This window comes from Polypterus senegalus, chromosome 2 (assembly GCF_016835505.1).
Source record: "Polypterus senegalus isolate Bchr_013 chromosome 2, ASM1683550v1, whole genome shotgun sequence".
NCBI lineage: Eukaryota > Metazoa > Chordata > Cladistia > Polypteriformes > Polypteridae > Polypterus > Polypterus senegalus.
In genome coordinates this window covers 49,116,652-49,139,256 of record NC_053155.1, presented here as the reverse complement: position 1 = coordinate 49,139,256, position 22,605 = coordinate 49,116,652, and the positions used below count along the sequence as shown (strand labels likewise).

The window sequence follows — 22,605 nt, the reverse complement described above, 5'->3', positions numbered from 1 at the left end:
TAAAAAGTGGAAAAATTTAAACTAGTGACCATTGGTCAAAATGTGTTATTTTAGTCACATCATATAAGTTATAGCTGATAAGCTCATAAACTATCGTGGTGCCTACTAAAGGTTTTAGGATTAGGATTTGGTTTTATTGCATCATACACACAACTTTAAAATCACATCCCCTTTGGGAATGCATTTATTATTCTTTTTATTAATGTTAACAATATTAAACCAGCATCCAATTAATGTAATTTTCTCATAAAAATTGAACAGGGAATAACAGCAGACTAAAAACAAAAAAACCTGATTTTTATATTCCACGTTAGTGTGCTTTCACTTAGTGCTGAAACTTTAAGAACAACACTTAACAATTGACAGTGAGATGAAAGATGGTTTTCCCAAATTAGACTGTATATACTTTGAGATTGTTACAGGGTAGTAGTGTAATGGTTACCTTTGCAGTCACATAGCACTTTAGCACCAATTCAGTTGACATTCTGAGCCTGGATGCCTTCTTCTCTGCGGGATTTTCATGTTATTCCTACATTCAAGTAGGTTTGATTTGAGAACTCCAGTTTCTCCCCACAGTGCACATGTATCCTGTTATGTCTCTCTATTATAAAAAAAAATCTGAGACGAGACAATTGCCAAAAGATTTTTTCAAGTCCCGCCCTCCTCTCAACCATTTTCAACCACCCCCACGGTCCTCTCACCTTTCATTCGTGTGAATGCTTTTGTCAGACACAGTTCCTGTGCTCTCTTATACATTTTTACATTTTCCTGACTTTAAGTTCCCAATAAAAGAAGACTACTTATGTCCAAATCTTATTGAAGAATCTAATCCCGAAGGGTTATCAACAGAAGAATTGAGTACATGGGCAATCCTAGTACCGAGAAATGATGAAGTCAAACGAATGAATGCAAAAATTGCCAATCAGTTATAAGGCAAATTGTTTATATGTGTATCAAAAGACTGTTCCAGTTGGTGGCTATGATACAGAAGATGAGTACATCAACTTACAATATCCCATAGAATATCTACAACCGTTAACACCATCTGGTTATTACGTAATTTATGTCTGAGTGATGGGCTGTGCAATAGGTCAAAATTAGTCTAACAATTCTGACATGTAAAATTTTAACAGGCAATAATAAAGGTAATGTAGTACATATTTTACGGATAACATTAGACACCAAAGAAGATCTTGGTATGCCAGTCATATTAAAATATTTACAGTTTCCTGTTAGAATAGCTTTTGCTATGACAATTAACAAATCACAGGGACAAACATTTGAAAAAGTCGGTTTATTCATTAGAGAGGAAGAAATGATATTCAGTCATGGGCAGTTATACATTGCGTTGTCACAATGTAAGTCCAACCATGGATTAAAAATTCAATGCGATATTGACAAAAAGTTACTTCCAAAAATTGTTTTTACTAAAGTTCTACAGTAAAAGTGTAAGTTTAAAAAGTGCTTGCATTTTAATTTCAAAGCCAAATAGAACAAACCTATAATGCAACATGAAACATCATTTTCTTTCAATTTATCACGTTCTACTATTTTTTACTATGATTAACAATCTGTTTAAATTGTACATCCGCTTCCCCAAACACAAGTGGCAGATCCGCAAAGTGGTTAGCGCACAGCACCCGCCCGGGGGTTGGCAAATGAAGCAAGCAGGGGGCAGAGCCCCCTAGTTGATTATTAAGTATAAATTAGTATTAATGAGTAAGGATGTGCGAGTGTACCCTGAAACTGAATGGCATCCCCACGCCACCATGTCACTCTTGGCTGGTGTTAGATTGGAGGACTCCACTCTTGCCTCTAGTTCTGTCTCACTCCCTTTTTGCTTCTAGCAAAGCAACACCTACTCACAGCCACAACACTGGCACTGCAACTTGACATTTACAGACTCCTTCTTAACCACTGATATTTGTGTCTTCCCTGAGCTTCGCCAAACTTTCTCCATCTGTTTCATACCTTATTGTATACATCAAATGTGATCAGATTTTTTTTTCTTATCCAGGGCACCGCCTCTTCTTTAGTTGTTCATCCACCCTACTGTTTAGTGTTGCTCTTCTGCCCATTAATTCTCTGCCCTTTGTTCGCATAAAGCCTTCTGTCACAGAGCATGCTAGTCAATCAATCAATCAATCAATCAATCAACATTTATTTATATAGCACATATTCATACAAAAAAATGTAGCTCAAAGTGCTTTACAAAATGAATAGAAAAATAGAAGACACAATAAAAAATAAACATAGGTTAACATTAATTAACATAGAATAAGTAAGGTCCGATGGCCAAGGTGGACAGAAAAAACAAAAAAAAACTCCAAAGGCTGGAGAAAAAAAATAAAATCTGTAGGGATTCCAGACCACGAGACCGCCCAGTCCCCTCTGGGCTAGTCAGCATAATAGCTACAAATAACAAAATTATTGACAAATAAAAAAATGTGCGTTACCAATTTTTTTTCTTTAACATCACCAAATTTAAATCAAATCTGCTGAAGCATTTTTTTTGCGACAACACTCAGCCAAGCACATGAAGCATTTTTTTTTTATGTGTTATTTTAATGTTGGTTCTATTGTGTTTTAAATCCTTATACTGTATACTGATATATCAAAGTGTCCTTTCTTATAGGATACCTACAGCCCTAGTTGTACCACCAGGGCAAATTTCAGCTTTATAATTGGGAAACAGTGTTTTTGCTGATGAGTAAATGAAGGAGTGAGTGAATCAGTCAGTCAGTCAACTTTGTATTACTGTATGTGAGGCAAGTGAAGCAACATTCTTTTCAGTGATTAAAAATAATAATTCTCATTAATGTACATTACGTTCAAATAATACTGTCAAATGCTACAGATATTATCATCATAATAAATTATATGTACATATAGATCCATCCATTTGCTAACCCGCTGAATCCAAATACAGGGTCACGGGGGTTGTAAATATAGATGTTTTGGTGAAACATTTATTGTATTAAATATTATTTGCCATATACATTTTAGAAACAGTTAGCCTCATGGAGGCACTATATTGCCAAAAATGGCTAAGGCTGTGACAGTATTGATGTGCAGTGTATGTGCAGCCAAATCATTTCTTGCTGGCAATGAGAACTCTGTGGTGTCAAAGTCATTCACGTCTGAAGCCAAACATATTCAAATGAACAAGTATGTGACTTTTAATACATTTGTGGTGAAAGCAAGTGTTTTGGCAAATACTGAAGAAACATTTGTTTTGTTAGTTTTACTACCTTCTTGGCCAAAAGTCAAAACCCTAGACTATGTATATGCAGCAGTTGGATAATTCCAAAAGTAACTTGAGGTGTGCATTTTAAAAGCAACTTATCCACTTTCATCAGTCGAAGTATCAACGCACATTCCCCTAAAGTAATGGTGTGTCTTTTCCATATTAGCACACACTGTATCGCTTATACTTTGTTTCTTAACCATTCTGCAACTGTGTATCTAGTTGTTAGAAAATGACATACAAACCAGAAGAAGAAATTGTGAGGAACCAAGAACAGCAATATGCGGCAATACAAAGACATGCATATGAAATTGGTTAATGAAGGACTTTATGATCATGGATGCTGGTGGTGATTGTTATCAAAAATAAGAATTAACTGATCACCTGATTATGGCAACTTAGCTGTGCACCCACTTTTCCAATCCAGGGAACTTCATGATCCTGTGGTATGGTTACATAATTTAGAGGTTCAGTCATTCAGGAACCTTCCGCATTTGTCGACCAGCCCAGAAATCTGGAGGCTGGGTCTCAATCCCGACAGAAAACATCTGTTTTAAACCTGCCTGCCTTTATGTTAAAGTCAGAAACTAATTAAATAAATAATTTCTCAAAGACCGCATTGTGCCTGGCCAATTTGTTGCATCTCAGGGTAAAGTTGCTGTGTCACTGAAATAATAATAATGAAACATTTTGAGACTTAAGTGTTTTTATTTAATAGTCAAATGTGGCATATCATTGTTTCTACATTAGTTTGGAGCTGGAGGGTTGCTCGGCTCTTTATTGATAGTCTCATGGTCAGTGCGGTAAATATCCTGTGGTAACTGGGGGAGTCCCGTTTGCTGAACAGTGAAATCTTACTCTGGTGATAAGGAATATACAGTAAATTAGATATGAATAATGTTAACAGTTATGATATGCATACTGTTCATTAGGCAAAATAATATGGGAAAAGACACTTTTTGTGACATACATGCATTAAAATGCTATTTAACGAAGACCGCTGCAATTGCATTTTGTCTGTTTTATTCCCGGCTAAAGCCTGAACACCACCTTCTTTTAAAGCATATACTGATCTACTCTCAGCCCCTGCGTATTCCAGCAGAGAGCTGGTAATTGAACTCTCCTCACTAGTTCAGCCACAGCATCATTCAAATAATGGACTTGTTTATTGAAGACCTATGGCAAAACTGCATTCAAAGAGCATAAGGAGAGTGACAGTTTCACTTTTTTAATAGGAAATGCCCCCAAAGGAGATACAAATAGGGAACAAGACTCAGCTGTTTCACACTATTCCCAACCCTGAACACTATCACGGTATTAGCAATCACCATTATAGTCTTCATTGTCATTGAAATGATGCCTCATGTAGGTGCTCGCAGATAGCCGTCTATCAGTCCTGTATATATACAGTGTATAGTGCTCCCTGCACTCTCTTACCATATTTCTTGCAAACTCTGTAATGGGCACAGAGTAATTTATAATGTCACACTATGTGATACACCACTGTCTCAGTTTTGTTTAGTCTAAAAAGGCACAAAATATTTATTTCTGTTTCCAAAATTTAAAATATATTGTTTTGTGGCTGGATTTAGAGGCCTTTGGAGATCCTTTGGGTCTGGAGGGCCCCAGCTTTGTGGGGATTGTGAGGGCTTTCCGTAAGCCAGATGGACTCTACTGTCTTGGAAACATGCAATGTACAGGGAAGGAAATATCATAATAACTCCTGGAAAGGCGCACAGACCCTTGAGCCTTATTTTTAAGCAGACAGAGCCCCTCTTGCAGAGCACAGCTTGCAGAGGTAATATATTGCAGAGGTTTATTTTATTTTTTGGCCTTATGATTAACAGTTTGTTTGCATTAATATATGATACTTTGTTGCAGTCAACAAAGCACAAAGAAAATGCAGAATTTCTAGGTTTCAAGGATACATGTGTCTCCTGCAGTAGTGTCTAAATGCGCTCTTCCACCTTTACTTCCCTCCTGCTTTTATGAGATATGCTTTAAACCTCAAGGGTCAATAAACTCCAAGTAGTTTCTTTCCAGAAACAAGATTTTGCTTCCTCAAGTAGAACTAGTCTCTGGAGAAACCCTAAAATGTTTTGGTTTAAATAATCCAGGGAGGATCTTTAAGTGCATAATAATTGAGACTGGTTGTTAGGATGGCATCTTGTTCCATGAGAGCCACCGGAGGAACTAAATTGAAAGAGGCAGCTAATACCACAGAATGTTTTAGAGTGGGCTGCAGTAACACGGTGACTTTCAGTTTAAGAAAATTTATACTTGATAGTTGTACTGTCAGGAAATTGAATCCTTATAAAAATGGCTCCTGGAAGTGCTCCAGCTCTGAGTAATAAACCGAGGCATTCAGCTTAGGAATCTCCCCCTATTCTTTATTTATTAGAATTCTGCTTTCACAACAAAAACTTCAGGAATAGAATAATGGCATTCTTCAGCAAACTGTATTTAAAACAATAACATGAAATATGACCCAAAAGCTTATCTTCACTTTCCTTCTAAATTAAATTAAAGATAATGTCATAAAATTAGAAAAATATGATACTACCTTCCTCTCTTATTCTCTGTACTCTTTCATTCCTGTCATATCCTGAATAACACAGCTAAGAAGCCACAGGTTCACAGATATTTGGGACATTAGCAACTATAATTCCCCAACCAAGTTATCTTTTTCATTTAAGTATTATTATTATTATTATTATTATTGTTATTATTATTATTAAGTAGTAGTAGCATTATAATTAATTCTGCACTCAAGTTATAATTCTATGATTTCCACTTTAATGATGCTAAAGGGGTGGTATGTGCTGTTTTCTGATAATAACAGCTATTTTCTTCATAAAATATAACAGTATGTTTCTTTTATACATGTATATTCATTTACTGACATTAACATACTGTATTACTTACAGGAAATGTTGCCAATGTTTGAAGCCTACTAGTTAATATATAAAGTGATGCCAGTAGATGTAGAGGAGAGGATGAAGTCTTTTTTTATGTGATTTTGATCACTGTATGACTGGTAAATGCTAGAAACATAGTAAACACCAGCTTGTATAAATGGGCACCTTCAAACCACATGCAAATATGGGAGTTTTGAACACAAATAGAAAGCATAACTATAGGACAAGTGGATGTTAATCCATTAGGTTTACTTTTGTATTGATTCGAAAACAGAATTAATACTTACTTAAACAGAGCCATGCTAATCATTAATTATATACTTTATATTATTCAGATAGGTTTTCTTTTTTCTAGCAAGATAATACTGCCACCCCTTTCTCCTAAATAACAGAGCATCAGACATGATCATCAACCAAAGACCAGACCAAAACAAGAACTTGATTTTTTTTTTTTTGCAAATTAAGAATTTAAAAAAATACCTAAGGGGCTATTTTACCTCCAAGATAAGGAAGAAATTTTAAGGCAGTTTTTGGGAGCAGTAAAGCATAAGATAGTATACTGCCAAAATACAGGTACTCCTGAATGTACATGAAATGGTGAATAGATGGTTTAGAGTGTTAACAAACTGGAAACTTAATGATGTTTATTGTCATAAGCCGTTTGACAGGATCACCTACCCTTAGACACCATCCTAACCTGGATCTAAACACTATTGCCTTGGGTGGTTAATGGAACTTCTTTGTAAGAGTGGTGACAGATAGGGGGCGCTGTCATTCCCTTGAACCCTCAGACCAGACACCAGATAAAAGTCCAAATAATTAATTTATTTGTACAATAAAATGCACAAAGCACCTTCACCTCCACTATACTTTCAATACTCGCAATAATAATAATCATTAATACACAATTCACAATAATCAATCCTCCACACCTCCCAGCAGCTCAGTCACCCTTCCTCCCAACTCAGCCCAGTACTGGGATCTCCCATAGTTCTTTTAAACTCTTTGACCCGGAAGTGTTTCTGTCCCTCAGTCCATGTGACTTTGTAACACTTCTGGGTCGGGTGAAAACTCCTTTTCTTCAGCCCGGAAATACGTCATTTCCTTTGTCCCCTCGACTGGGGAATACTTCCGGGCTATAAGGAAAATAGAAGTCCCTGGTCATCCCTGTAGCATCCCCTGGCGGTCCCCACATTATCCAGGAATTCGGGGCACCTCCATGTTTCAGGGAGGGCTGGCGACTTTGGGGTATTGGCCGGGAGAAGCTGCCGGCCATATTCCATAGAGTCAATGAGCAAATCTAAGTAAATGTCTAAAATAGTTAACCTAGTAAAAGTGAAAGTTCTGTTTATCAGCAACATAATGACAGGTCTAGTTTTGCATGGCTGGTATTACAATTGTTTTGTTTTCAAAAGGAAGTTATATAATCAGTAAAGCCTTAAATGTGCTGTTTTTGTATTAGTTGGTAACATGTAAAAATTGTTAGAAGCTACCAGTTTAAGAGATAAAATAATAATAATAATAATATTTATATATAACTATTCTAACTTACTAAAAGTGCATTACAAAGACAATAGAGAACCAGTTCATCCACCAGCAATGTGTAGCATCCACCAGGATGATGCAATGGCAGCCATTTTTGTGCCAGTATGCTCACCACACATTAGCTATTAGGTAGTGAAGGAGTGAGAGAGATAATTAGCCAAGAAAGAGCAGGGAACAATTAGGGGGGCAGAATAACCAAACTGTAGTGGGCAATTTAGGTAGAAGATTGGGGAACACAGGGGAAATACCCAACTCTTTTTTGAAGTATGTCTAAGAATCTTTTATGACCACAGAGTGTCAGTATCTAGGTTTTACATCTCATTTATATCTCATGTCCCCGTCACAGCAGTGGGAGATTACAATCCACACTCAGACCACAGGGTATGCACTCCCTGATGGCTTCAGCAACCCATCTACCAGGATCAAGTTTAGCTTTACCAAATATGGTCTCCCATCCAAATAGGTGCTTGTACACCTTTTAAATTAAATTGATGTGCAATTAAGTTATGGTTTTAGGTCACCATACTATATCAGATAAACATTTTTTAAGTATTTAAAAGACTTGAAATTGACCTTGTAGTTTTTTGCAGTTTAGAATGGTATATCTTTGAAAATGCTATAATTTCCACTGGAAGTAGTGCTCCTGATTATTATAAGAATGTTTGCGTGTTGTATCTGACTATTTATAAAGATTGATATTACACATCTGTGGTAAAAGAAAGAAACTACGGAAATTGTCCTTTTTGTAGTGCTTCTAGTAAGCTATTCAAAATAAAATATCATTTATGGTCCTGTAGAAGCATAAATCTATCTTCCAGTTAAAGCAGTAGCGTTAGTCCATCCATCCATTATCCAACCCACTACATCCTAACTACAGGGTCATGGGGGTCTGCTGGAGCCAATCCCAGCCAGCACAGGGCACAAGGCAGGAAACAAACCCCGGGCAGGGAGCCAGCCCACCGGTGGCGTTAGTGATTGTTGTTAACTATCTTCTGTGGAAAGGTAGGATGCAGAGTAGTAGGTCTAAGGTCCAGCACTACCATTCTTGATCTGAATGACAATGGCATGCATACAAATGCTGGCTGTTTGCCAGCTCATCTTATTCAACAAATGCTCATTTCCACATTACCTAAGAAAAAAAATATATCCCTACAACTTGAATACTGATTTCCATATTATTTTGTTCTACAAAACATTTTAATTAGTTACCCTGGCTGCCATGCAGTATAGTGTGAAGGCTAAAAAGACAAAAGTACCCAAGAAGTGTGGAACAGAAAATGGGTGAGACTGATTATGTGAAACAGTGGGCCATATTGTGCTTTGCAGTGTAATAGAAATTCATAGGCTTCTGTCTGAGGTATTAGGAATATTTTAAGTATAAATATTTAGTTGTTTACTTTGCACAGGTATATCCATCCATTTTTTGTACCTACTTATTCAGAATAGGGTCATGGGGAAGCTGGAGCCTATTACACCAATTAGCAGGCACAAGGAGGGACAATCACTGGACAAGGTGCTAGCTTAATGCCAGGTAACCGCACACACACACACACACACACATCAAGGTCAAATTATCATCACCAATCAAACTAAACTTCATGTGTTTCTACTGTGTGATTGAAACCCAATCAGACATTAAGAGAACATGCAAAATCCATGCTGGCTTGGCAGTGAACCCCTTTCTCCTAATTGTTAGGCAACAGCATTACCATCAGACTTACCTGACGCCAGTCAAGGTATATTTGATAGATAGATACTTTATTAATCCCAAGGGGAAATTCACATAATCCAGCAGCAGTATACTGATACAAAAAACAATATTAAATTAAAGAGTAATAAAAATGCATGTAAAAACAGACAATAACTTTGAATAATGTTAGTGTTTACCCAAGGGGTGGAATTGAAGAGATGCATGGTGTGGGGGAGGAACGATCTCCTCAATCTGTCAGTGGAGCAGGACGGTGACAGCAGTCTGTCGCTGAAGCTGCTCCTCTGTCTGGAGATGATCCTGTTCAGTGGATGCAGTGGATTCTCCATGATTGACAGGAGCTTGCTTAGCCGCCCGTCGCTCTGCCACAGATGTTAAACTGTCCAGCTTCATTCCTACAATAGAGCCTGCCTTCCTAACAAGTTTGTCCAGGTGTGAGGCGTCCTTCATCTTAATGCTGCCTCCCCAGCACACCACCGCGTAGAAGAAGGCACTCGCCACAACCGTCTGATAGAACATCTGCAGCATTTTACTGCAGATGTTGAAGGACGCCAACCTTCTCAGGAAGTATAGTCGGCTCTGACCTTTCTTACACAGAGCATCAGTATTGGTATATTTCTGGTAGCCTGGTTGAAAGCCACAAGTAAAACTGTCTGAAACAGCAAATTTTGCAATTAAAAACATTATTGTTTTATCAAATTAAACTACACAACATCTTTGTGAAAGATTCATTTTTTAGTCGGATTAATCAAAAGGCATTTACAGCTAAGCAGACGATTGATTCTACACAGATTGTTTCCTACATGCCTTATTTGGCAAGATAAAAATAACCCTGGATGTTCCTCTTTAATTCTGAGAAACCTGGCACTTAGGAAGCATATTGTTACAAAGAGTCATTTACAGCAGACCACAGGGAGCAGTCTGAGCAAGAATTATACTGTAGGAGATTGGAATTTGCGTTGTGTACTCAGAATTCCATTTGATTTGTTGTTGGTCCTTTGTCTGTTTCTGGTTCTGTATGTTTTTAGACTGCTTTCATTATCATCCTACACCAGTTGTGAGGTGATAGTCTTGGTGCATCTCAGGAACTCACTGGTGTTCTGGCAACAGAGGTACCTTTTGTATTAAGTGCTAAAGCAGATAAAAGCTTAAAGATAAGTACTTGTGCAATAAATTAATCAGCATAAAGCCATGAGTGGTTGACAATCAGGAGGAAATTATTTGGGTACATTAAAGGAATACTTCACCCAAAAATAATTATATATATTTTAATATGTTACTTATCTAATGTGGCTTGTAGTGGTGACAGAGAAAAAAATTTAGTCTCACGTTTTCATGGAGAACAGATATAACCAACATTCTTATAGAATGGGCATCTAAGGAGACCAATACTGGACAACTGCAAACAATATCAAAAACATCCATGAAAAAAATCTCATGTTCTTTGTGTCATGTTTTCCATATGTCAAGTCAGCTATCCATTTGTATGCTTGCAACATGGAAAATGCATGAATCCTTTGTTAAAATATTACCAAATAAACACTCCTGGAAGATCACACAGAGGAAATATGTACAAATGGGAATGAGCTTTGGAATGGAAGACAGGACTCTTGACCAATGAATGAGCAGGGGAGAGGCAATGCAAAAGCTCAACCCATTTAAATGCATTTCCTGTGCGTGCACAACTATGATTTTTCTATAATTTATTTAGCAATATTTTAGCAAAAATACGTGTGTTTTGCATGTTGTGAGCAAATGACTGGATGACTTGCGTAATATAAGATTTATTCATGGATGTTTTTGATATTGTTTGCTGTTGTTCAACATTGATCTCTATAGGTACCCGTTATATCAAAAATGTGCTATGAACTTTCTCCATGAAAACATGACATTCATTTTTTTTTCTTGGTCATCACTACAAATGATGTGGTGTAAGTAACATATGAAATATCATTTTTGTTTGGATTCCTAAATTGGGTCAAACATCCAGATGCTTATTTAGATGCTGTGAAGATTTCTGCTTTAGCTATATGACTTTGGTAGTTTCATCCAGGTTTCCATAACTTTTTGAATTCTGCTACAATTGGAGACATTGGTTGTGTCATTTATTTTTAAAATAAATGCAGAGTATAAAATTTGTGAGCTGAGTAAAATGTTGCAGTAATTATTCATTTAGCTATATTCCTGTATATACCGTATGCTATAAAAGAATAATGTAGAAGTTACATTTGTAGAATGATCCAGAACAGAGTTTTAAGAGCTTATGTTGAGACTCATTAATAGTGAATGGAATTTGCATTTAGCCACTAGTGTGCAATAAGAAAACCGCCCTCTGAAAGAAATGTAAAGTTTTGTCCTACCAGGTTCTGTTATAGTATGAATATTTGCTGTGATTGGGAGCACAGACAAAATCAAATGGACAAGCAGGCACAGGGCAGCATATACATCCAGATAGAAACTGTAATCCACAGTGGTTGTATGTGTGACAAATACTGACAAATGATTGCAATCACCTGAGTGTGTTTTTGGCTCTTTTCCAGAAAACCCTGCACCTTCTGAATCTGCCCATTGGTATAATATTGCTGTGGCTGCTGGGAGATGTAGGCAATTTAAGTAGTGCTGCTACAAGTAGGCTTCCTATCTTAGAATGTAAAGTTCAATATAGGTGTTGCTTGACCTCGCCTACTTTGTCTGTGCAAATAATCGAGTCACTGTATTAGAACTGTGAAGGACCAATGCTAACCACTACATTACTACTGTGCACAAATTTACAGTACAAATCAATTATGATAATTATAATTTGCTGTATATAGCTGATAACTCAAGATATTGTACATGAAGTATATGGTACTATGTTGTGGTGTTTTTTTTTATACAGCCTGTTGTGTAGTTTGATTCTGAGATAGCATTCTATTTTTCTAGCCTCAGACATAGAAATGTAGTGGATCAGACACTTACGTTGCTCCTATTATTCAGTAACATACTGACTTCCCTAATCCACAGTATTTCAACTTAGGGTAAAGCAAATCACTTGGAATTCTACAGTCTGGAGTGAATAAACTGCTCTCCAAGTGAAACAGTACACATATAATACATACCCACCCACATCTGGGAGAGAAGTCTGATGCTAGGCCATTGTATAAACACAAAATCATGTAAATCTGTTCTCAAAAAATACATGGTAAAAGAAATAACCCTGGAAATGTTTTTTAATTAAAAATTGTGCATTCATACTGCAGGCTTTTAAACTATAAAAGTCAAACAGTTCTAAAGGAAGATGCAAGCAGCAGTGTTTGCCATCATGATTATATAAGTAGAAGTAACAATGAAGCAACTGCTTCTCTGTAGCATTCATTTCCATTTGCTTGTCTAGGTTTTCTTTGTCGAATGTCTTTAGGTAAAGAGTTTAATTTTTGAGTTTTAAAAATACATACCCTGTTCTGCTTTTAAACAATTCTTGACTTTCTCCTTCCTATGATTGAATTAATTCCATTTAGGTTAAAATCAACCAGTACTGCCCAGAGAATGCCCCTAATTGCTGAATGATGACACTTGTAAACTGAGCGTTGATGGCTATTTGTAGTTGTATTAATTCATAGTAAGTGGAGGTGTAAACTGAAATGATGTACTTCTAAAACACTAGAACAGATGTACATGCATTCTCAAAACTCTGTTAGCCAATTTTAGGGTGACAGGGAGGTAGAATCCTATCCTGGCAGCACTGGATGCAAGACCCTGAATAGGGTAGCAGTCCAAAATAAGGCCTACTCATGCACTCTTAAACCGCTCCTGCATCATGAATCTGGCATTCTGGGTTTGAATCTTTGCCTTCATGTACACATCTCATTTGAAAATTGAAAATGTGGACCTCCTGTGAAGCTCTGAAAGCTATCCAAACACAGACCAGGAAAATGGTATCTCTGCACTGTACTGTAATGCCAGTGAATGGAATAGTTAGAGTCCATGCAGGCTTCACTGAAATTAGAGTCAATTAGGCAAAACCTCCCAAACAGTACAGGAAGTAGCCACACCTACGGAGAAGTTTTCCACCCATGTCTGTGTGGTTTTTCCAATGGGTACTCTGGTTTTTCTCAAACATTCTAAAAAAAACACACATGAGTTTGTATATTAATATGCAGAGATAATGTAGGGGAAATTGGATTGAGGTAAATTAAATTTCTTGCTAATTTTGCATTTTTATGCTAGTACTTAAATATAGTGCCAAAGGATGTTAATGTACTGTAGACATGTGATTTGTAAGTCACTTTGTATAACTGTCTCAAGAAAATAAATCAGTAATTGAGTCTGCATATTAGGGCTGAAAGTATCACTGATAATAACCATTATTTCAGCTGAATAGCAGTAGTACTGTATGTTTTAGAGTTATATTGTGATTTATAAGCCTTGAATGAGTAAAACAACAATATAAATATGACTGTGAGCGAGATTACTCATCACTTCTATCCATCTTGTAGACTGATTAACAAAAAACCTTATGTTTCTTATTCAGTTGTCACTGGTGGCAAGTTTATACAGCTTTAGGCTACTAATTGTTTTCATCTATTTTATCGCCTTATATGGCAGCTCTTGTGCTAACCACAACCTCTAAGCTATTTACATAATCACAGAAAAAATCTAAGAGACACACTTAGCAGCATGAAGTACTAGGGGGTGCAGAAAAGAGAATTGCTTATGAACATGCAAACTGAGCAAAAAGTCAGATCTGAACTTGCCATCCTGTGGCTATAAATCCCATTGTACGGTCAACAGGGGAAGAATTCACCAAAAAAAATACATCTAAAAATATACTCAACAATTCTTCATAAAAAAATAATTTTACTTTTTTATAGTGTACAGTGCCTATAAAAGGTATTCATCTCCTTGGAACATTTCACATTTTAGTGTTATACAACATTGAATAGTAGTTGATTTGGCTTAGTTGTTTTGATACTGATCATCAGAAAAAGACTTTTTAATGTCAAAGTGAAAATATATCTCTGCAAAGTGGTCTAAATTAATTACAAATATAAAACACAAACTAATTGATTACACAATTAGTAACCCCCTTTACAATGACAAAACAACATCATTAGTGGTATGTCCAACTGGATTTGGAATTCACATAATTAGTTAAATGGAGGTCACTGTCTAGAGTTTCAATTGATTGTAATAAAAATGGTGCAGCTTGTGGTGAATCAGTATTGCAGCCTAACCTACACAATGAAGACAAAAGAGCACTCCAAAGCAACTCCATGAGAAGGTGATTGAAAAACACAAGTCAGGGAATGGAGACAAGAAGACATCCAAGAACACTGAATACAGTTCAGTCAGTGAAGTCCAGTATTGAAGAGCTGTGAATTGAGCTAGAGCAGGCTGTCAACAAAAAGTGGCTCATTGGACATGAAGCTGACTTGTGAGAGAAGCCACCAAGAGACCTATAATAACTCTGAAAGAGTTTCAGTCTACAGTGGCCAAAATTGGAGAGACTGTGCATACAAGAATTGTTACCCAGGTGCTTCATGAGTTGTAGCCTTAAGGGAGAGTGGCAAAGAGAAAGCCATTGTTTTAAAAGGCACATCAATATAATTTGCTTGGTGAGAGACTCTGAAGTTAGCTGGAAGAATATTTTACAAAACCAAAATTGAGAGTTTTTGACCATTAGACTGAACACCATGTTTGGTGTAAGTCAGACACTGCATGCTATCAAAAACAACACCATTTCCACCGTGAAGCATGGGGGGATGTTTCTTTACAGGACATACATGAAGGCCTGTGAGGGTAGAGGCTAAACAGAGTGCAGCAAAATACGTGGAAGTCCTGGAGGAAAAGCTGATGCAGAAACTTGCACCTTTAGAGATGTGCTTTCCAGCAAGACAACGATCCCAAGTGTAAAGCCAAAGCTACAATGGAATGGCTTTTAAGCAGCAATGTTAAAATCCTGGAGTGACTGAGTCAGAGTCCAGATCTCAGTCTAACTGAGAATGTGTAACCTGACTTGAAAAATGTTGTTCACTCATGATCCCCATGCAACCTGACAGAGCTAGAGCAGTTTTACAAAGAAGAATGGGGAAATTAAAAGTGTCCAGATGTGAATAGCTCATAAAGAGAGACTCGGGGCTATCATGGCTGCCAAAGGGGCATCTACTAAATAATGACTTGAAGGGAGTAAATACTTATTCAATTAATTACTTTGTTTTTTTTTATATGTGTAATTGATTTAGCCCACTTTGTAGGGGCATATTTTCATTATGATATTAAAAAGTTTTTTTTCTGATGAGTATCAAAAATGGCAAATCCACCATGAATCAATATATCGTAATAATAAAATGTAAAAATTTCAAATGGGGTGAATACTATCTTTAGGCACTGTATACAGAATATATAATGACTCAGTCAGTATCTATTTTGGGTATTACCTCACCGTGTCTAGCAGATAGTGAAGTAATTTTGTGCTGCCCTTTATTATTGTGATTGGTCACAGCCACTGCTTTCTCTTCAGTCTGAGCACAGCATATGACTCTTCACAGTTCTGAAAATTAACTTATGTCAATTGTGGGGGCAACACTTTGGCACAGTGGTATTAGTGCTTTACAGATGCAGCATCTGGATTTGAGTGGTGTGCCTAGTTGTTGGTTTGGAAGAGTTTGCATGACCATTTCTGCATGGATTTTCATTATGGTATTGCAAACTCCTCTTGCATTCACATATTTTGAACCATTTAGATTAATCAGTGAATCTAAATTAGCTCCTCTGTGTGCGTGTGTGTGTGTGTGCATGTGCATGTGTATGTGTATATATGAGTGGGCCCTGCAACAGACTAGCATCCTGTCCAGGGCCATTACTGCCTTACACCCCATTGCACCCCATCTGCCTGTGGCCCTGAAATGGATTAACCTGTTTCAAGAACAAATGAATGAATGTGTGAATGACAAATTTGGGAAAAATAGGAAATTCTATAACCAAAGATTAAATAAAGTTGGAATTTTTGCAAAGGCCCAGGGTAGTGTAGTTGTTATAGCTGGCTCTTCTTACAGTACCTGTCCTTAATGGAAGGCCTGTAGGAAGCAGACTGTGGTCAGGGAGGCCATGATTCGATGCCAGAAAGGATGATGTCAAAGCCTGCTAGCACTACAGTACTTTCCATTCTTTCCGGATGTAGGGCCTTTACCTTAAATGAGGGGCCTCCTGCATTCTGGATGCTGTCTATTGACATTAGAGGTTAAAAATAGAAAACTAAACAAAGATAGTTTGTCAAGTGTCACTGAATCAAAAGAAACTGCAGAGCTTGCTGACCAGTTTTCAATCTTACTATGCATAAAGCTGTAACATGCATAAAGTGTGGAATGAAAGTAGAGTGAATGAGCTGCCATGATCAAAATGTTTTTGCATTCAGAAATGTTTAAAAGTACTTGAAATCTCACTGTGCTTACTAGTCTCTTATTATTCAGTAGAATTTGACTGTAGGCCAATCAACTTTATGTATAGTAGTTTGGGGGTTCATCTCTAGACAGTGAATGGCCATACAAGTGAGTAAATAATCCCAAAGTGCAAGCCAGAAGAATTTCTCTTTGTCATAAAGTAATCAAAAAGCATAAACAATACAATATAGAGAAAGGAGCATCATTAACAGTGTAATTTTATTAATCACAAGCAAAGTCATCAACAATAACATTTACACATTCAGTCCAGCAACTGGGACTAGCAACTCTCGTGCAACATTTTGGTTTCAAAAACCTCTATTTGGATACGTGGGTTTAAAAATTAAAGAAATAAACGCAGTTATCTGTTAAAATTTGAGTTTTAAAAGTTGATGATTACTCTCAGGCTTAATGAGAATTAATTCAGCTCAACAGGATGTGTGCTTGCTTTTCATGTGCAAAAGAGGCTGGAGAAGCAAAGCAGCTCATTTCATGATGGGAGAGGTCACAAAACGTGGGGTTATGGTATGAATTTGTTTATTTGGGCACCATCCATTATTTGGACGTTAGAATACCCCGAACCTCTTCAGTCCAGGTGAATTCAAAATTGAGTGTGGATGTGTGGGTGAGAGTGTCCCGTGTTGTAGTGGACCACATCCAGTGCTGGCTCCTGCCATGTTCGTACTGCTTCCATGATAGGCTCCTGACTGTGACCTTGAGTTGAATTAAGCACTTGAATGGATTTATTGACAAATTATTTGTGCGCTCTGCTAAGTTTATTCAGAGAAAACACTTCTCATTGTTGTAATTGAGGAAACACCACCCAGTTCCTTATTCACTCACACCTATTAAAGTCTGAAGCAGTTTCAGTTGAACAGCTGCTTTTTACAATTTTCACTGTAGATTATGCTTTGCAATTGCAGACCTAACCAAAATTATCTTACCATTTTTTAAACCTGATGTACTGGCTACTCAAGAGAGACTTAAAGACATTGACAGCCATCCTGTTGCAGCCATGTAAAGTAAAGAAAGGCAGCAGGATGAAGTCTTATTTAGGTAAAGCAATGCAAGTGAATTTTGGCAGAAATAACAACAACAAATATGTTCATCTTCTTTTAAACTGCACGCAACACTCATCAGCTTACAGGTTTTTTTTTTTAAAATACCAATGTCATTAACCTTCCAAAAATGCTTTTGAAGTCCCTTTATATGAAGCGATAAATGCAGTAAATCCTGACGACGGGTTTGAGTGATAAACAATAGCCTGCAAAAGTAAAACGGAAATGTACTTTGCAGTAAATATTGACAATGGTAATCTTACTCTAATCCTGCATTCAGTGCAGATGGCTGAACCTACTGCCATCTGTCAGTTTTACTCCACCTGGAATTTGAAAGCACTGTCCAGGTAAATACAAAGTTATAATAAGGAAAAGTTTATAAAATTTAAGAAGTCAAATATAAAGTTGTTTAGCATATTTGTGTTTGTCAATGGTAAGCACTGCCACCCCACAGCTCTGGAGTCCTGCATTTACATTCCAGCTTGGTCACTGCCTGTGTAGCATTTGTATGCCCTCACCATCTCTGTCTGGGTTTGTCTCCTTCTGCTTTGTTTTTCTCCTCACATCCTAAAGACATTTGGGTAAAACCAGATTAGGTGCTGAAAAATGCATCTATTACTCATTTACTCTTAGGTAATAAGACATTAACAAAGGCCTGCTTTGGTCTTCATTATGCTTATAAAACATCAATAGATAGATGATTCATCTCTGTGCAGTGCAGCATAAGACAGTATGATATGCTGGTAAAATTACAGTACTTGTTAATATAAAGGATGTGCAGGTTTTATAATTAAGAACGCAAAATCATGAGAAATACATCTCACTTAGGCTACCAAAGTGGTTAATTTGTTAAATGTTTGCTTGGTACTGTAGAGTAATGAATGAGTAGCTGAAATAATATGAAAATGAAAAATATTTCTAATTTCTTATTTACAACATCTTTACAACATAAACTTTATCCATCCATTATCCATCCCACTACTGTATATCCTAACTACAGGGACACTGGGGTATGTATATATATATATATATATATATATATATATATATATATATATATATATATATATAGTATGACGGACAGCCAGGATTCTTACCCGGCCTGGATGCCTCTAAATTGGAAGGACTGAGGGAAGGAACTTGCATGGGGCAATACCTCCCCCGGAGACAACAGAGGGTAGGGCCACGGGTTTGGAGCATGAAAGATCAACCCTGCTGGGGTCTGTGGCCAATGCCAGGGGACGCCTGAACGATTGCTGAGTCCTTGGTGGTGCGAGTGCTGCCGGAAGTAGATCATCAAGCTTTTGGGAGGAGAAGTGGTGGTGGACAAGTGGCAGTAGAGAGAAAGAAAGGAAGAACATTGTTGTGGTTATTGTGCTTGCTGGACTGTGATGTATAAGGTGGAAAACAAGGGAATAATGTGTCTCATGCTTAATAAAGGTGTGTTGTGTGGTGGATTTAGGCTCAGTGTCTGTTGTGTCTGGGCTTTGGGGAGCTGTGTGCTCCCTGGTGTCGACAATATATATATTTTGCAATATTTTAGAAACTACTCCTCCCCTCCTGCTGCCCTACTTATAAACGATGTCACTGTCAACAGGGTGGAATCATTTAAATTTCTTAACACAACTATCACTCACAGTCTGAACTGGGATGAAAAAATAACTGGTCTTAGTAAAATAGCTTACCAGTGAAATGTCCATATGCAGCCTCTTACATTTCTCCTTAAAGTATATCCATAGCCTCAAAAACACAAGAGTATCAATAACATTTCAAACAATGCGCCTATGTCTAGTGATGGTATCTTGTGTTAGTCCAATATGGCCAGAATTAGAACAGACTTCTATTTCACATAAATCATAGTGAGCCAGACAAGGTATACACATGGTGAATGACAGTTTGGATTTCAGAGTGGTGAGTGTGACAGAGGGACAGCAAAAGATGGTGGAGTCTCTCTGTCTTGCTCTACCACATGCCACGACGAGTGTGACACTATGGCAAGAGTGCATACAGTTGGTTATTAAGCCATAGGTCTGAGGTGGTAGGGCATTTAGCAACAGTAAGGGAGGAGAGCATCTCAATTCTTCTCATATACCTTATCTGTGTGTGACACAAAGTGAGAGTACAGGAGACACATATCTATTTGAGTGCCACCGTGTACTGTGGTTAATATAAGAAAGCCACAGTATGGCATATCTTTTTTTTTGTTTGTTTTATTTATCATTTTGCTCTTTTTGGCATTGATTCCATTGTTTTAAGTCAATATGAAAAATAAACTGCTGTTATACTAAAAATCCCATAATCACCTAGATGTACCATTTATATTATGCTGGGGAAAAAAGTATATGACACTCTTTGTATTTTTTTGGAAGACTTGAAGAGGCAAAATACTGTATTTCACTTTTCACTCATTTATAGCTAAGAACCTTATTTAGTGAACATTTATTTTATTTTGATCTTTTTTTAGGTGAAGATTTGGCAAATGGTCATTTCTAGTTGCAACTGTATTCAGTGCTTTTTTCTGAAGATATTTCTCTTTCATAACTTAAAAAAAAAACTATAAATAATGCCTGTCTCTAATTGGTTGTTTACTTTTATAGAATTGACAGGAAGATGTCTACCAGTCAAACAAACTACAAACTTGATGAAGCCCAGGCCATCATCAATGAACTAAGGTCAATCAAGAAAGCGATCAACATAGGCGAGAAGGAGAGGCAGGACCTTATCCAGGTAGGAGGAATGACTTCATCAAATTGATCAAGAACAATGTTTCATGGGGACTTCTGATTGAGCTTGATTTGAATATCCTGACATCTTAACTTAAAGTTTGTTAAATGGTAAAAAGGACTATGTAGGCAGTGTGATTTCATGCTTAAGCACGGGTACAGAGACCCAAAAGACATGTCACTCTGCCTGTCAGTTATATTCCTATAGAATTTAAAGTCTGCATTGTATAAACATTAGTTCTGTAAAACCCTTTAGCTAAAATTGTATATACTGTAAAAATAAAATAAAAATCAAACAGATAAATCACATCATTTTTATCATTACACAAAAGTGCCTTTGTTATGGCCTCTTTTTTGTGGGGTTTAAATTAAGGTTTGCATAAAGTCATAATGTGTTGTTAAGATGTGTATGGGTGTGTCACATGTTAGCAAAACACACTGCCTATTTTTAATTTGATTTGACAAGATCAATCTGCTTGATTCCACATTGCCATACTTAATACTCAGAGGTACTGTAAATTCATCTTCCACAACACTGTCATGTGTCCTTTAGATGTTGAAAGACATTGATTCCTAAAACCAAACTGTGCTTAAGGCTGTCAAATGAGGTGAATCAGCTGCAGAAAAACCTTGGGCCTTACAGTACAATACATTTGTTGGTTCTGTGAGTCATCTAGCAGGAAGGAGAACAGGAGTCTGTATTCTAATAATTCACCTTCTTGTGGTATTCTTGAACTACTTCTATGTCTTGCTGTCTGCCGCTCCCTCCAGGTATTGGCTGTAGAACCTGCTTTAGTTTCTGTCTCTTATTATTTTTACTGTGAATACTCTCATTCAGGATCACTTGCCTTTGTATTGCATGACAGTGATATGCTGCACTGTCTGCACCCTCAAGCCTTGATGACTCCTCCAGAATGTGTCTGTCACGTTAGTCTGCAGCCACTATATTTTATCACCCAGTCTATAACTGCACAGGTACAGTATTTATTTTTGTCTCACTAGATGATCTGGGAAATTCATTGGCTAAATGATAGTAGAACCATTTTGACAAGAGTAGATTTTGACTTGCTTTTCTGTTGCTAGCTGGCTACCATGGAAGAGTTTGATGTTCTTTTTCCTAATTCTGGTATAAATTTGTTTCTGAAAACTAGTCATATTTAGCAGTATTTATATATTAAATATATAAAGGTGTCTTCCTCAGCATCTTTCATTTGAGGTCCATGGGGCACCAGAAGAAATATAAAACAAAACTGGAAAATTTACTGAAAATATCCACTTTTTAGCCATTGTATTTATTAACATTGTTAGCTTTAGCTGCACATTGCTTAGCACTGATGCCTCACAGGTTCCTTCTAAAGACCATTAGCCACAGCTTTAAAGTTTTAAGACTACAAAAGGATGGCCAATGGAAGCTACTTTAAAGACAGTCCATTTTTGCTTTTATTCTAATATCCAGAATAAGCAATGGTTTCTGTAAACGAGACAATGAGCCATTTTCGTTGAAAGTTAATATTGTGTTACCATCTACAGATGTGTGTTACTTATGCTATGTCTGTGACATTGTACCCTGTAGAGCTTCTAGTTGGTTGTGAGATGCTTCCTAGTGGCTACAATGTACAAGTATCCATTTTAAGTACTTGGGGCTACATAGATATACATTGTTAAAATGTATCTGTACACATTTAACGTCATTTTCTCTTAAATGATTAAGTTTTCGTGCACAAGCCAAAGGTAATAAAAACAGTTAATTTCTCTAATACTGATACTGTCACTATTTGGTGCCTGCCTTTACTCTCTGGCAGTGAAAAATAAAATCATTCACATGAAAATGAATTTGCAATGGAATTTGGTGTTTCACTTTGCAGGAATATTTGCAAATTAAATTATTTTTTGCGCCTAGAGAAATGTGTGGCATTGGCATAACTAAAGTTATGGAAGAATTTGCATCCATTAAATCCATATGTATCAGTTTTATATAAAGATCTGAG

At 36.9% G+C, this 22,605-nt stretch overlaps 1 protein-coding gene across 2 annotated transcripts in view; it reads left to right on the top strand.

Moving 5' to 3' along the window:
- Positions 1-22,605, top strand: part of wwc3 (WWC family member 3) — a 242,930-nt gene that overhangs the window by 147,229 nt on the left and 73,096 nt on the right. For both annotated transcript variants that reach the window (XM_039743645.1, XM_039743644.1), the window contains exon 6: positions 20,492-20,621. In XM_039743645.1, the coding sequence (XP_039599579.1) occupies positions 20,492-20,621 (130 nt within the window). The remainder of the gene's footprint in view (positions 1-20,491; positions 20,622-22,605) is intronic.